The 16,754-nt window shown below is 44.3% G+C and overlaps 1 protein-coding gene across 1 annotated transcript in view; it reads right to left on the bottom strand.

The window, feature by feature from the left end:
• The window catches only part of LOC122367913 (arginine/serine-rich coiled-coil protein 2-like), a 243,316-nt gene that overhangs the window by 16,545 nt on the left and 210,017 nt on the right, over positions 1-16,754 (bottom strand). Inside the window, exons 10-11 of the mRNA XM_043341441.1 lie at positions 9,038-9,186; positions 7,700-7,828 (exon numbers count right to left, since the gene is read on the bottom strand). Coding sequence (XP_043197376.1) covers positions 7,746-7,828; positions 9,038-9,186 — 232 coding nt within the window. The 3' untranslated portion in view covers positions 7,700-7,745. The remainder of the gene's footprint in view (positions 1-7,699; positions 7,829-9,037; positions 9,187-16,754) is intronic.

Here is a 16,754-nt window from a genome sequence, read left to right as displayed (position 1 = left end):
GTAAAATCGAGTAAAATGCATTTCATTGAAAATGATCGATGGAGAAATGTTCTTCAAACACATATTTTGCTATTTGAGGTCACTGATACCAGGTCAGGTCACAGAGGTCAGGTCACTGGGGGGTCACAATATGAAAGTGTCGTGTGATACATGTTTTATGGTCCATTTTACATGACAAATGCGATTATGTGGGTCAGACAGACTTCAGGGCCAGCTTAGGTCACGTTTTGGTCAAGGTCAGGTCAAGGTCAGGTCAAGGTCAGGTCAAATTAGGTCAAATTTCAAAGTTGATATTTTTGCATAAAATGGGTATCGATTCGATGCAGCTCGTCACGGGGAGTTCAATGGTGGTCTCCGTTTTGCGCTACGAGGTCTAGAATTGCTAAAAATTGAGTTCAAAAATTTGACGTCATCAATTTTTAACAGTTTTTTCGCTATAACTTGGCCAAAAAAAGAGGTATCGATCTAAAATTTGGTATGTATATCGAAGAGCGCAGGGACTATCACATATATTCCGGTTTTTTCGAAATTCGAAAAATTTTTGGAAAATTTTTGAGTTTTTCTAAAAAAATCAATTTTTTTGATTTTTGGGGGTCAAAATCCCAAAATTTCGAAAATCCGAGATAGCAGTTTTGTAGCGCCGTCTTTTCTCTACACAACCACATAAAGAACTTTAAAATTGCTTGTTAACTGTAGAATTGGTGAGCGTTTCAAGATGTCATGTTTTTTGCTCATTTTTGCTCGAACATGACCTCAGTTTGACCTCAATAACTCCTGACCTGAGGTGACCTGTGACTTGAAATTTTGTGTGAAGGTGTCAAATTGATGCCCGGTAAGGTACCCAAAATTTGGCGGCGCTGCGCGCCGCCGTTTTCTCGCTATTTAAGAAAAACCACAGGGGGGGGCAAAATGCCCCCCCCCCATCAGGGCGCGGGTTAACAATTATTAATTTTTCAATCTAGCACGTATTTGACATTGTACGCGAATATCAATAGCACCATCGTGTTCCTGAGCTCAAACTGCATCCAATAGACACCTTTTTGTTGAAAAAAATTAATTTCAAAACTTGACCTTTTTTGACCTGAAAGTGACCTGACCTAAGATAGATTCGACTCAAAATGACCTCGAATGACACAGGCGACATCAAATTCGAAATCTTTGGCCTAAATGGACCATAAAACATCTGTCACGTGACAGACGCATGATATAATATTTTCGTGACCTGTGATGACCTGACCTTGACCTGAAACTCAAAGTAAAGGTTGGTACCCTCAGGGTATCTAGAGCATCTATTCACGAGTGTGTGAATCAAAAATGAGCCTGATCTGACTTGTAAGACGGCGGCCAGTGCCCAAAACGTGAACAAGCCAAAATGCTAATAATTTTTACTTTGACCTGACCTGTGACGTCATCGGTGACATCGTGGTCAATGAAATTAGGTTTCGCTCGACAGTTTGTCTGGGGCTATCAAGTATCAGACGCCCTTTGAATTTTGACGATCGGCCCAGTAGGGGAAGTTGGGGCAATGCCGGAGTTGGGGCAAAGCCGAAATTCGAGATATTTCGTAAACTGTACGACATGGGTGCCACCTGTCAGTGATGCTCTGAAGCTTTTAACCCGCGCGGGGCTGGGGGGGGGGTAAATTTTACCCCCCCCCCCTCGCGAATTTTGGCAATATCTCAAAAAGGCGGCGCTCAGCGCCGCCAAACTTTCAGTACCTTTTCTTACATCAATTTAACACGTTCCCTGAAAATTTGAGCGAAATCCGTCGGAATTTTTTTGAGAAATCGACGTTTTAGTGACGTCATGTTTGCCGTTTTCGCCTGAAAAACGGCAAAATTTCAAACGCCGCTAACATCTTCATTTTCAAAGGAATCAAGACGTAACAAAAAGGTTATACGTCTTTTTACTTTGTCTATCAAATGGCTATCTCGGTTTTTTTGAAAATTTTGGATTTTGGCCCAATTTTTTTCAAAAATCTGATTTTTTTAAAATAATTTTAAGAAGAATCGGTTCAAAAATGTGGGAGTTATTCAAAATTTTATGACGTCACGACACAAAAAAAATTGAAAAAAATAATTTTTTGGAAGTTCTAGACCTCGTACGGAAACAAAAATATCACCATTCGATTTGCCGTGAAAAACTGCATTAGATAGACACTTTTTTAGGCCTTACCAACCAACTTCAAAATTTGACCTCACTTGACCTGACCTTGACCTGACCTCGACCTGAAATTCATCCAGAGGTGGTCCATATCACTTATTGAGTGTGCCTATTAAATTCTATGAGTAAAATGACCCATAAAACATGCGTCGCACATCCCCTTTTCTATATTTTGTTTTTGGTGACCTGACCTGACCTGACCTGACCTTGACCTTGACCTCTGAATGATATTGTAGGCAACGAATATTGTCTTGGTAGCCTAAGAACACGTTTTGGGCAATCAGTCTCAGTCCATGACTCCATTCTTCGGCAACTACATTCTTCGGCATTGTACGGTGCAATGCCGATACTGTAGAAACTTGTAATTTGTACCCTTGACCTGACCTTGACCTTGACCTCAAACTTTAAATTAAGTACATGTTTTTAATTGTTCGTGATGAGATCTTTCAATTGGCGTTCGAATTTTCCAAATCGGACCATTAGTTCGGGAGATAACAGGGGGGGGGGTAAAATTTACCCCCCCCCCCCCAGCCCCGCGCGTTCGGCTGGAGACCCCAGCCCTGCGCGGGTTAATGCAGTTATTTCATACGTATTACCAACAAAGATAACCAGCTTTATTTACCACATTTACGATCTATTAAAAATGCCTTCCTTTCGTCATGACAAAGATGCTTTGATAGGCTCATCGCTACCCTGTCAATTATTGTTCATATTACGGAATATGGACAAGTTCCTACTAGTTTTTAACTACGGGGTCCCGGGTGCTACTGTAAACAGATGTATACTGCATACTGTACATATATGCAGTTGAACACCAACCACCTCACATTGTTCTTAGTAAATTTAAAAAGAGTTTAACCCGCGACCTGGTGGGGGGGTGCTATTTTTTGCCCCCCTCCAGACTTTTCGATATATCTCCAGAACCGCTACGCCGATCGTCACCAAACTTTCAGTACCCTCCCGGACATCAATTTTACACATTGTGACCAAAAATTTTTCTAAAGGCTGTGATAGGTTGGCCGGAAATGACGTCAGAGTGACGTCATGTTCTGCCGTTTTCGACCCAAAAACGGGTTTTGCGGGAAGAGCTGTCAGGCCTATAGCTTTGCAAATACAGAAAAATGATCAAGACATAAAAGGTGTAGAATGGACAGAACTACAAAACTGCCATCTCGGATTTTTCAAATTTTTGGATTTTGACCCCCAAAAATCAAAAAATATATTTTTTGGATATAAAAGTCGGAAAATCCAAAAAGTTTTTTGAATTTCGCAAAAAAAGGAATATATGTGATACTCCTTACCGCCTTCCATCCAAATACCAAATTTGAGATTGATACCTCTTTTTTTGGCGAAGTTATAGCGAAAAAAACTATTCAAAATTGATGACGTCAAATTTTCAAACTCAATTTTTAGCAACTATAGACCCTGTAGCGCAAAACAAAGACCACCATTAGACTCCCCGTGACGAGCTGCATCGAAGCAATACCCATTTTATGCAAAACTATTAACTTTAAAATTTGACCTTTTTTGACCTGACCTTGACCTGACCTTGACCTGACCTTCACCAGAAAGTGACCTAAGCCGTACCTGATAGTCTTATAACCAACACCATTGAGTTGGAAATAAAAAATTGGCCATAAAACATGCATCAAACAACCTTAGTAAAGTTGGGTTCATGTGACCTGAACTGTAACCCTTGGTGACCTGACCTTTGACCTGACCTGGTATTGTCAGTGACCTCTAATAGCAGCATATCTACTAGGCAACTGACGCCCTATCGCTGATTCTCGACAAAATACGTTTTCCACGGTGTTGTAGCGCATTCCCTAGAAGACCCGTGAACGGTGAAACATTTCATCTTTGACCTGACCTGTGACGTCATCGGTGACCCCGAGGTCAATGAAATTTGCTTTCCTTCGACAAATTTGACAGGCCTTTCGAACGCCGTTTGAATTTTGCGGATCCGTCAAGTAGTTTCGGAGATACGAGGGGGGGGGGCAAAAAATAGCCCCACCCCACCAGGTCGCGTTATAAACAGACCCCACCAGGGCGCGGGTTAAAGGGACCCTCCCACCTTCAAAAAAGTTAATGAATTGGCATGAAAGTGATGTCATTCGGTTCAGAAAGAGCAAAAACGAATATCTACCAAATTTCATCGAAAAATATTCACCGGTTTTCAAGATATTCGACTTTTACTTTTGTTTACTTTTTGGGATCTCCGCTGTTCCTAGCGACTTTATTTGAAAGTGCGGCATTTGTTGCGCGCAAAGCAGCATATACCACCGCGTGCTACCAAACGTTTTAGTAAAAGATTTAAAATCGTTAGATCCCCGCTGACGTCACAAATTCTAAGGGGGCATACCAATGCATTAGCCCCTTAGAATCCGAAAACTGCAAGTTTGAAATTCGATATCTCCGAATTAAAGCATTTTTCGATGTTGTGAGTGCCCAAACCGGTATTTTCAGACCATGGCCACCAATTTGGCTATCTCAACTCAAATCTAATGTTAACCCGCGCCCCACTGGGGATGGGGGGCTATTTATAGCCCCCCTCCCGTTTTTCTGCAATAACTTCCAAACCGCTTGACGTATCGACGCCAAACTTTCAATACCTTTGGCTGCATCAATTTGACACCTTGTGTCAAAATTTGAACTTCGTACCTACCATAGGTTGGCCGGAAATGACGTCAGAGTGACGTCATGTTCGGCCGATTTCGACGCAAAACATTGAACCACGGCAATCGCCCCCAAGAGCTCAGTTTTTAAGCTAGATCCAATTTCTTTGCATGAGAGGACTCAGAATAGACTGCGCTATCAAACTGCTATCTCGGATTCTCGAAATTTTGAAAATTTCGAAAATTTTATATAATAAAATTCAAAATTTATATTTTTACATTTTTTTCAAAAACCTTTTGACTTTTCGAAAAAAACGGAATATATGTGATAGAACGCATTATTATGACTAACTCTAGCAAGTTTTAGCTAAATATCTTCAAAAATGGCCAAGTTATACGCATTATTGCAAAAAATTAACAATTATTAATTTTTCAAATCAATTTTTCAGCACGAATTTGACATCGTACGCCAATATAAATAGCACCATCGTGTTCCTGAGCTCAAACTGCATCCAATAGACACCTTTTTGTTGAAAAATTTTAACTTCAAAATTTGACCTTTTTTGACCTGAAAGTGACCTGACCTAAGCGAAATTTGACTCAAAATGACCTCGAATGACACAGACGACATCAAATTCGAAATGTTTGGCCTAAATGGACCATAAAACATGTGTCACGTAACCGACGCATGATATAATATTTTCGTGACCTGTGATGACCTGACCTTGACCTGAAAATCAAAGTACAAGTTTGGTACCCTCAGAGTATCTAGAGCATCTGTTCACGAGTGTGTGGACCAAAAATGAGCTTGCTCTGACTTGTAAGACGGCGGCCAGAGCCCAAAACGTGAAGAAGCCAAAATGCTAATAATTTTTACTTTGACCTGACCTGTGACGTCATCAGTGACCTCGACGTCAATGAAATTAGGTTTCGCTCGACAGTTTTTCCGGGGCTATCAGACGCCGTTTGAATTTTGACGATCGGCCCAGTAGTTTCGGAGTTAGCAGGGGGGGGGGGGCTATGAATAGCCCCCCCCCCCCCAGTAGGGCGTGTTATACGCAGACCCCAGTGGGGCGCGGGTTAAGGTGGGAGGGTCCCTTTAAGTGACTACCAATTATCGCATGTTTGTTACGAGTCGTCATTCGGAATACTTCGGCTGTGAGGGCGCCAAGAGCGTTTTCAAGGTACGTTTCCCTTGTACCACATGCGCCTTTGAAGCAGCATTTCTTGCTCATTATGCTACCGTTTGTCTGGCCAATTCGGTCAAGTAATCTTCAGCATGTCTTTGCATAAGTGTGCTGGCTATTTGAAATTCATACAGCACGTTGAAAAGTTATGGGCCTGCAAATGAAAGTATGGCTGGCTGGGGTAATGCCGAAAACGTGCAATTACGCACGTTAAAGCACGCTACGTGGACTTTACTGCTGTAGAATAGCAACGCATATTTTAGTCACACAAAATACACTTTCAACCGACACAACGGCCTGTTTCCTATAAGGAATGATTTACCTGGCCTTTTTAATATATTACACAATTATAACTTCCAGTGTGCACCAAGCGTCCTCAAACTATTAAAAAAAGTGTCAGCTTTGATGATTCTGGATAAAGTTTGAGAAAAAATGGCAAAACATCAATTTCGGCATTCCCCGTAGATCATTTCTCCCATTTTCGGCTTTTCCGCAGTCCGGGGCAACGCCGAAAAAGTCACTTCTTCGATATTTTTAGTTTGTGCGCTTAAAGGGACTATCCCACCTTCTAAAATGTTTTTAAAACCAGTTAAATTGTGCCCGACTTTATAGATTGGATGACCAGGAACACGGTTCTGGCATTTATTTTTCATTAAACATCTTAGGCTTCCCATATTCCAAACACAAACTTTCAAATATGTGACGTCACAGCCCAAAATTACCTCCTTCCCCAGGCCACATTACTGTCATAAAGCTGATTCTTTTTACTCTGTAGGCACCACAACAAAGTTCAGACCAAGTTTAAAGCGATTTTTCAACGAACAAACCCATTTAAATCAGAATGACTAAACAAGGTGACGTCACACTAACGGTCGCTCCATGTTGAAGATAGGGCCTTGTACAAGGCCCATTTTCAAATGAAGGGAACGAATTTCTTCAACACCAAGAGGCCGCGGGGGTTGCAACCTAGATAGATAGTGGTTTCTGAACCTCGCCGCAAACTTGGCTATCTCAACTCAAACCCCATGTTAAAGGTGGGATAGTCCCTTTAACGATATGCGAATTCATCAAATGCGCCTGGTATGTTTGAAAAGCAACAGACTGCCTCTCGAATGACGCCAACAAGAATAGCTTATGTTGTCTATCTTGCGTGCTACGGGCGTCAGAACAAAGTATCCGGCGTTTCCCCAACTTCCCCTAGTTTCGGAGTTAGGAGGGGGGCTATGAATAGCCCCCCCTCCCAGTAGGGCGTGTTATACGCAGACCCCAGTGGGGCGCGGGTAAGTTTTATTATGCTTCACTTCAACCAAGCGTATAACTGAGTAACGCTGGTGCCGGGACCGTTCAGAATCACTTCCGCACCAATTCAGCCAAAATTATCAAGAAAGCTCTCTCTGGCAACACCAAATTGCGATATTTGCCCATTATGGTCTTGTGCAGCGTATCGCGTCTGCACCATTCGAAGTCGAGTCGTGTTGAAGACCTTCCAGGTCATTGTTCAAAGTTCATGACAGCCCGCGCTAATACAAAATCTATCTCCACTGACGGGTGAACTTGTAAGAAAATGCATGTTCGCTCAATTACTTTCCACCCTGTATTGACGTGACAAAAAGACGTCTTATTGACGTCTTGTTGCTCTCTTCCACATCAATGCCACGCAAGAGCAATTCATGGTGTTGAGAATCAGCCATGAGTTTATAAAAAGCTCGCTTATTATCGCTTATGCTGACTTACTGCTGAATGTTGAAGGCGCGATCTGAGCTAAAGATGTTTCTGCATCTCAGTCTTCTGTCATGTTCTTCACTACGATGATTTTCGTGGTCAATGACGGCTCTTTTTTCTTCACGAAGTCATGGCTGGTTTCTGTGAATAAGAAAACATTCAAACTCACGCCAGACCTATTACTTTCCTACATACATCCCTGCCGAGGAAGAGAGGAGATGGCGGGTACGACCCCCTCGCTGTTTCGCCCCTAATTTAGCTAGAGGCTGGCGGTCTGAAATTTTCACATGTGCGGAAACATGCATGGACAGATGTGCCAAAGACGGTGGCGCGGCTCGCCGCTCTTTTTAACCCGCGCCGGGCCAGTGCTCTGAGATTCTGCGCCGGGCCGGGGGGTGTCTGAACACCCCCCCCCCCTTCTAACTCGGCTCCTGGGCCACATAGCGACACGCGGTAAGCGGCAATCGAAAGAACGTCCAAAATAAGGACGAAAACACTTCGGTCATTTTTTTGGGTCAGGTCAAAGGTCAGGTCACCAGAGGTCACCAAAGGTCAAATGTTCACTATTTCAACATTTTGGAAACTGCCAACGGCTATCTCGGGAACCGATAGAGCTACAGCGCCGCCGAAAAGCGCATTCGATAGCCCTTTTACAGAAATTTCTGAATAATGTTCTCAGATTTGACCTCAGGTCAACGGTTTAGCTTCCAGATGGCAAAAACTCCAAAAATAGCCGTTTTTACGAAATACGTTTTTTCGGCAATAACTTTTGACTCGAAAGAGCCATGACATCACTTTTGCCACCATCGTGTTCCTCTCGTCGAGACGCGTCGAATGAACTATAATGTGACCTTGAACGTTCAATTTGAAAATTTGACCTCAGGTCAAGGTCATGACCTGACCGGAAAAGGTCATGTTGCATATCAGTCGATCCGCAACGTCGAACCGAACACATCTAAGGCGTTTTCAGCGGTCTAGCACGTCTCTATCAGACGTTATTAGCGAAAAACTGTTAGATTCTGTTCGTGACCTGAGATGACCTCGGGGACATAACGAGGGGTCACAGTTGCCATTTTCCGGTTCAGTGTGTCCATTTTACCTACATCTCGATGTTTGAGAGTGTCTAGAATAACGTTCGTGCAAAACAGACGCTTTTCAATTTTCTCCCATTGACTTATAACATTATAAGTCAGCAGCACAGCAGCAGCACTGCTGTGTGGAGCGGGGAGCAGTCAGTGATAACATTTTGAGTTATGGGCGTATAAACACAAAATGTTCCTTCATATAGCTAATTTGAACATGTTTGACCTGTAATTTTGCTCAGATGCGCTGGGCGGCGCTGTCACTTACTGGTCAAACGTAGCGTGACGGTTCTTGGCGTGCCGTCAGCGTTTTGTATCTCTTCCTCGTGTTCCAGCAGGCTTCTTAGAACCCGTAGGCTGGTCTCCTCCTTTGCAAACAGCTTCAGTTCCCACAGCTGACGACATTCAACCACCAGTCTGCGAAAAAACAGGGGGTGAGAATAAATGCCAACTTTCGAAATCTTAGCTGCGTTGCGGCATTGGTGGCGGTGATGTGCGACGTGTATGCCGCATTCTCAGTAAAGGGCGACCACTAAATTAAAGACTTTAACCCTATTCCTGGCGGGGGGGGGGCCTCAGGAGCCCCCCTGAGGTTTTTTGGTTATTTCTCCCAAACGCGTTGAGCTAGGAAGCTCAAATTTTCTGACTTTTCCTAAAAGGCTTCTACGCAACATGTTTGAAAATTTTGAGTTGATCTGACCTCAGGTCAGGTCACCAGAGGCGGTTTGGTGACCCTACCTCAGAAAAGTTTGCAATCACGCCAGAGCTAGAGTTTTTGACCGATCAATTTCTTCTCTTCAGGCTTTAGTTAGGGTACCAGTATGTGCAATTTGTATATCTCGGAATTTTGATATCGGTGACCTAAGGTCAGGTCAGTTTCGCGACCTCCCCTTTTTAAGTCAATGGGAGAAAAATCAACTCCCTGTTTTTACCACTAAAACGGGTCGGAATGGCCCCATATACCATACATGACTTCATATACGATCAACCTTCACTACCTTGAGGTCTGTTTTGCTGTTGGGCAGCTGTGAGGTCATGTGACGTCATCAAAGATCACCAAAGGTTTTTGGCCAATAACTCCGTACAGGAACAAGATACAGACGCGTGGATGGTCTCATTGTGTTCAGCTCGTCAAGACGCATCGAATGATATACATGATGACCTCGAGGTCACGTGACCTGAGGTCAACCTTTGACCTTGACCTTTCGAGGTCAACATATATATATCATTCGATGCGGATTGACGAGAGGATCACGATGATGCCCTTAGTTTGTTCCTATCTTGACTAGTTCGAAAGTTATTCGAGAAAAACTCTCCATATCTAGCGCCGCCATTTTGACTTTTTCGACCCCTGTGACGTCATCTTTGACCTGACCTGAAAATGACCTTCGTAAAAATTGTAGATCTTGACCGTGCGTATCCGATGCCGTTTACCGTTTGTCGCTGCGATGTGTAGTTTTTGAGATCTGAAGGGGGGGGGGGCCGAATCGGCCCCCCGCCAGTTTCTTGTCCCGGCGGAGCCCGCCAGGAATAGGGTTAAACCGCAATATCTAACCTGTGTTCAATGAATAACACTGCATACCTAAAATGCGAATCGCTCTGGTCATAAGATATTAAGATTTAAATAAATAAGCTATGTACATCATTTTGAACCAAATTTCTACTTTCAACTTGACTTATTAGCCGTTTTCACGACGGGCTATCCGGCTAGTGCACCTAATTTGACCAGATCTGCACCTAATCTCTTTTACAGTAAATATCTTTATGACTATGTTATGAATTTATTTCAGTGTTTTAACCCGCGAGTTGCTGGGGTAGGGCGTTAACCCTATTCCTGGCGGGCTCCGCCGGGACAAGAAACTGGCGGGGGGGGGGGCCGATTCGGCCCCCCCCTGAGATCTCGAGAACGAAGAAAGATAGCGACAAGCGGTAAACGGCATCGGATACGCACGGCCAAGATCTACAATTTTTACTAAGGTCATTTTCAGGTCAGGTCAAAGATGACGTCACAGGGGTCGAAAAAGTCAAAATGGCGGCGCTAGATATGGAGAGAGTTTTTCTCGAATAACTTTCGAATCAGTCAAGATAGGAACAAACTAAGGGCATCATCGTGATCCTCTTGTCAATCCGCATCGAATGATATATATGTTGACCTCGAAAGGTCAAGGTCAAAGGTTGACCTCAGGTCACGTGACCTCGAGGTCATCATGTATATCATTCGATGCGTCTTGACGAGCTGAACACAATGAGACCATCCACGCGTCTGTATCTTGTTCCTGTACGGAGTTATTGGCCAAAAACCTTTGGTGACCTTTGATGACGTCACATGACCTCACAGCTGCCCAACAGCAAAACAGACCTAAAGGTATTGAAGGTTGATCGTATATGAAGTCATGTATGGTATATGGGGCCATTCCGACCCGTTTTAGTGGTAAAAACAGGGAGTTGATTTTTCCCACATTGACTTATAATGGGGAGGTCGCGAAATTGACCTGACCTTAGGTCACCGATATCAAAATTCCGAGATATACAAATTGCACATACTGGTACCCTAACTTAACCCTGAAGAGAAGAAATTGATCGGTCAAAAACTCTAGCCCTGGCGTGATTGTAAACTTTTCTGAGGTAGGGTCACCAAACCGCCTCTGGTGACCTGACCTGAGGTCAGATCAACTCAAAATTTTCAGACATGTTGCGTAGAAGCCTTTTAGGAAAAGTCAGAAAATTTGAGCTTCCTAGCTCAACGCGTTTGGGAGAAATAACCAAAAAACCTCAGGGGGGGGCTCCTGAGGCCCCCCCCCGCCAGGAATAGGGTTAACCCGCGCCCCGCTTGGCTATTCAGCCATACGCGCCCTGCTGGGGGGCAGATTCTGCCCCCCTGTCTAACTTCCGAACCGATGGTCGTAGAAAGACGGGGAAAACGACAATCGAAAGCTCTCAACAAGGCGAATCTTTGGAGCCCAATTCTTTTTGCTTAAGTAGGTCAGAGGGCAGGTCAAGGTCAGGTCAAGGGTACAAAATGCAAGTTTCTACAGCATCGGCCTTGCACCGTAGTTGGCGAAGAATGGACTGAGACTGATTGCCCAAAACGTGTTCTTAGACTACCAAGACAATATTCTTTGCACACAATGTCATTCAAAGGTCAAGGTCAAGGTCAGGTCAGGTCAGGTCACCAAAAACAAAATATAGAAAAGGACATGTGCGACACATGTTTTATGGGTCATTTTACTCATGAATTGAATAGGCACACTCAATAAGTGATATGGACCACCTCTAGATGAATTTCAGGTCGAGGTCAGGTCAAGGTCAGGTCAAGTGAGGTCAAATTTCGAAGTTGGTTGTTAAGGCCTAAAAAGGTGTCTATCCGATGCAGTTTTTCACGACGAATCGAAAGGTGCTATTTTTGTTTCCGTATGAGGTCTAGAACTTCCAAAAAAAAAATCATTTTTCAAAATTTTTGTGTGTCGTGACGTCATAAAACTTTGAATAACCCCCACATTTTTGAACTGATTCTTCTAAAAATTGGTATGTAGGTGCACATAGACCACTTCTTTGACATATATTCCGTTTTTTTTTTCGATACTCTCAAAAGTTTTGGATTTTATAAATAATTTCCCAAAAAAGTCAGTTTTTTAGAAAATTTTGGCCAAAATCCAAAATTTTCAAAGAACTGAGATCGCCATTTGATAGACAAAGTAGAATCACGTATAACCTTTTTTGTTACGTCTTGATTTCTTTAAAAATGAAGATGTTAGCGGCGTTTGAAATTTTGCCGTTTTTGAGGCGAAAATGGCGAACATAACGTCACTAAAACGTCAATTTCTCAAAAATTTTCTGACGGATTCCGCTCAAATTTTCAGGGAACGTGTCAAATTGATGTATGATAAGGTACTGAAAGTTTGACGTTGTTGGCGTTCCGCGTTTAGAAGTTCTTGGCGAAAAACGGGAAGAGGGGCAGATTCTGCCCCCCCCCCCCCAGCGGGGCGCGGGTTAAACGCCCCCACTTTTTCGCCGGGTCATAGCATAAAAACCGCGCGCCGCAGGCGCGCCAAATTTTGGGTACCTGTAGGGCATTATTGAAGGTTGTTGTGACCATAGGCGTCGCCAGAGATTTTCGGTTGGGGGGGGGGGCAAAATCAACTTTTGTGTTAAAACTTGCCTTTCCCCAGTCTTTACTCACTCGTTTTATATATCATTCGACGCGCAATGGTGCGAGGAATCCGATGGTGACAAAGCTTTTCTTCTAGCTATGACATGTAATTTTTTACAGAAAAAATCGAAATTTTTAAATTTCATGACAAAAACGACTGGTAGAATTATAGTATATAGTGGCTGCGATTGCCGACGCACTGCAGAGGGCCCCTGTGTAGACGTTCGACGCTCATGATCATTACCCAGAAAAGGGTGAAAAACGCTCCATTTAATCGGATCACCCTGCTAAAAACTCTATTCACGCATGCATGCAGAGGTTTTACGTGAAATGCATAGGACTTATCCCAGCCACCGATCGTAGCTAAGATGGGCATTCGGCGGAGAGTGAATGTCGGAAGTGTGAATCGGAAGTAATTCATCTTTGCTCAAGTGAGAGGAAGTGTTTTGTTCACTCAGTCGAGTGTGAACAAAAGTTTCTCGTTTTTTCGTGTGAAGGGAAGCGCTGCAAACGCGAACAAAAACTGTTAGGTAATGCATGTTAATGCATTCGTCGGTTGTCGACGGCTGGTGCTCTCGGGGCTCTGTTCAGTGCCGAAATATTGCGGTATTTAGCGTAGTTTGGTGTTGAAATTATATTTGCTGGAAAGAGGATTCATCAATTACCTACAGGCCAGAACTTTTGAACTGTAGCAGATGAAAAGTTTTTGAAGATCTTAAAATTTAAGATTTTGGCAATTTTCACTTTTAGCTGGCTTCAGTTTTCCTAGGAAGATGATTTGATTTTTTCGCGCGGCATTCGTGACGCCCAACGCAGTGATCCTCCAGTCTCCACTTTCTAGACTCATCTTTTGAAGCGACTGAAACTAAGCAAATACAATGATCGATCCTCAAGCTTACCGTCTAAGAATTGGAATGTTCTGTATCCGAATGAGAAGAAAATTGAAATCAGATAAATCAGATGAATTATTTCAGCATGATTCGCTCGCTTTGGGGATCGCCCTGATCCTCACACTACTTGTGATCGGAGGCGTGGAGCAGAATCCCGGTCCCGACTACACTGATGATCCTCTTCCTGGCCCTTCATTCTCCGACGTGACCTTGATGGATGTCATGGAAGCCATTCGTATCAGTCAGCTGTAGATTGATCAGCTCTCAAGGCAAGTCGACGCTTTGATGGCGGCAGTAAGAAAGACATCTAATGATGATAGGCATGCGCTACCAATACCACCACCGATGGATGTCACTATGGGCAGCTCCTCGGCCTCTCGTCCGACCCAGACGACTCCATGTGACCCACCTCATAATATGAGTCCTGAGCCCAGCGCAACAAATGAAACAAAGTCGCCGATCAATTCTAGCTCGCCATCACCACCCATAACTGGCGCTGAGTCGCCGACAGTCATCCGGCAGAGAGGGAGCAGGAGTGCCAGAGCAAGTTCGTTGCCGAGCGTTGGGGCGGTCATGCTCGGCTGCCAGAACGTGCGCCGTATCGCTGTGGCAGCTAGAGACGAGTTTCTCCTCGGTGGACAAGTCGTCTTCAAGAGCATCAGGGGAGGAACCGTACGCGGCGTCCTGGGAGCCCTTCACGGTGCCGTGGCTAGGGCGGTCAGCGCTGATCTTGTCCTTCATCTCGGAGGTAACGACTTGGCTCGGCAAAGTGTGGACTATACTCTGGACTGCATAGCCGAAGTAGTCAAAGCTGCTAAGCAAGTAAGCAAGGTAAGAGACATCGTAATATGCTCAGTCCCTCAGGATCCATCCACACCAATGAACTATCCAACCATGAAACGTGCAGACCTGAACGATGAGATCGAGCGACTGTGCCTGAGTGAAGGCATTCACTTTCTTGATCTACGACCACGGCTAAATGAGTGCAACTTTCATGGCTTAGACAGGTCCAGATTGAACTTGAACAGGGCAGGGTGCAGAAATGCTTGGCAGATGCTGGCGAGCGAGGTGACTGGTTTTTTAGACTAACGCCCGTCAGCAGAGATTGTTCTGCTTTTGTTGCTGAGGGGACTGCTGAAGCTAGAGCCAATGTCCTGTCCAACCAAGAATGTAAATCAAAATATGGACTATCGATTGGCAACTTGAATGTGAGGTCGTTAGCGCCATCGGCAGATCTTATATCTGATTATGTCAAACGTCACGACCTCGATGTAGTGTGCTTCACTGAGACGTGGCTAAGGAGGGGTGTGCCGAATGTCCCTATTGCCAATTTAACATTAGCCAGTAGAGTTGATAGGAAACGCAAGGGCGGGGGTGTAGCCATTTACTGTCGAAGTGATTTGACTCACGTTAGGCTGACCTGTCCTACCATGCCTAGCTCAAGCCGCCTTGAGTTAACTTGGGTGAACGTGCAGTGTGGGCATAACCGGTCATTGGTGATCGGCTGCGTGTATAGACCTCCCACATATGACGGTATTAAACAGGATCTTGAGGCCCTAGAGCTATCAGTCCAAAAGTTCTTGCCAGAGGGCAAACAGGTGGTTTTGTGCGGCGACCTAAATTGTGATCTCCTGCGCCCGAATCTACCCCATGTTCGACCACTGCTTGACCTCATCAACAATACTGGGCTGCATCAGTGTGTCCACCATCCGACCCGTGTTACAAGTTCTTCGTCCACTCTTATTGACATTGTTCTTGTAAGTGATTGCTCCATTGTGACAGGATGTTACTCTGAGGATTGCATCGTATCTGATCACAACCTAGTAATTGTCAAAATGAAAGTGAAAAGGACTAGAGTGAAACCCAAATCAATCACTTTCCGAAGATGGAAAAATATTGATTTGCAGACGTTCACTAATGAGCTGCATGCGATTCCCTGGCCCACAGTGGCTAGTGCTTCAAATCCCGATGAGGCCTGGCAGAACTGGACGGACACAGTCGTCCCCATTATTGATCGCTATGCTCCGTTCGTTACTGTTTCATTCAAACATAAGTCTGGATTTGGTGTTTCCTCTGCCACCAGACACCTCATCTGTTCTACGACGGCTCAGTTGCGAATTGCTCGGCGTTCTAACGCTCCGTCAGACATTGCTGTCTATAAGCATATGCGTTGGCAAGTAAAACGTGCTATTATTTTAGAACGACGAATGAAATTTGAGCACAGTATAAAAAAGAATACGTCCAGCAGAGATACCTGGGATCTAATAAACGTGACGTTGGGTAAGGTCAAACAGAGTCAGCATCTGGACAAAAACACGGCATGGGCATTCAACAACTTTTTCTGCTCGGTCGGGCAAAATATTTCCGCTAATGTGCCAGCCAGTTCATTAACTGATGACATCGCTTACGGACCGCCAAGAGTCTTATCTACTAAGTTCGATCTTCGTCCAGCTACCTTGGCTGAACTGCGGTCAGTAGTGCGATCCTTAAAGGTAAATTCGTCCTCAGGACCCGATGGACTCCCTGCTTTTCTATTTAAGTCTTTTTCTAGCAGGTTACTCATGCCACTCCTTCGGATATTCAACTCTTCCATTACCAGCGGTACCTTACCATCGTGCTGGAAGACAGCTGAAGTGGTGCCTGTTCATAAAGGTAAAGGTGATATTAAAAATGCGTCCAATTACAGGCCGATTTCGCTGTTGTGTATTGCTTCTAAAGTTATGGAGAGACTCGTCGCTCTTCAGCTTAAGGAGTATTTGAGCGACTCTTGTGTGTTGTCGGACGAGCAGTTTGGATTTCGACCGCGTCATTCCGTAGAGCACGCTCTCATTGCTTTAACAGAGTCCATCAGGTCCTCTATTGATAGGGGTAATGTATGCATTTTGGTGTGCCTTGATTTGAGCAAGGCATTTGACTCTGTAAACCATCATATGCTGCTAGATAAA

The sequence above is a fragment of the Amphibalanus amphitrite genome, unplaced genomic scaffold, assembly GCF_019059575.1.
Source record: "Amphibalanus amphitrite isolate SeventyFive unplaced genomic scaffold, NRLGWU_Aamphi_draft 000906F_arrow, whole genome shotgun sequence".
NCBI lineage: Eukaryota > Metazoa > Arthropoda > Thecostraca > Balanomorpha > Balanidae > Amphibalanus > Amphibalanus amphitrite.
This window is presented reverse-complemented; position numbering and strand designations above follow the sequence as displayed.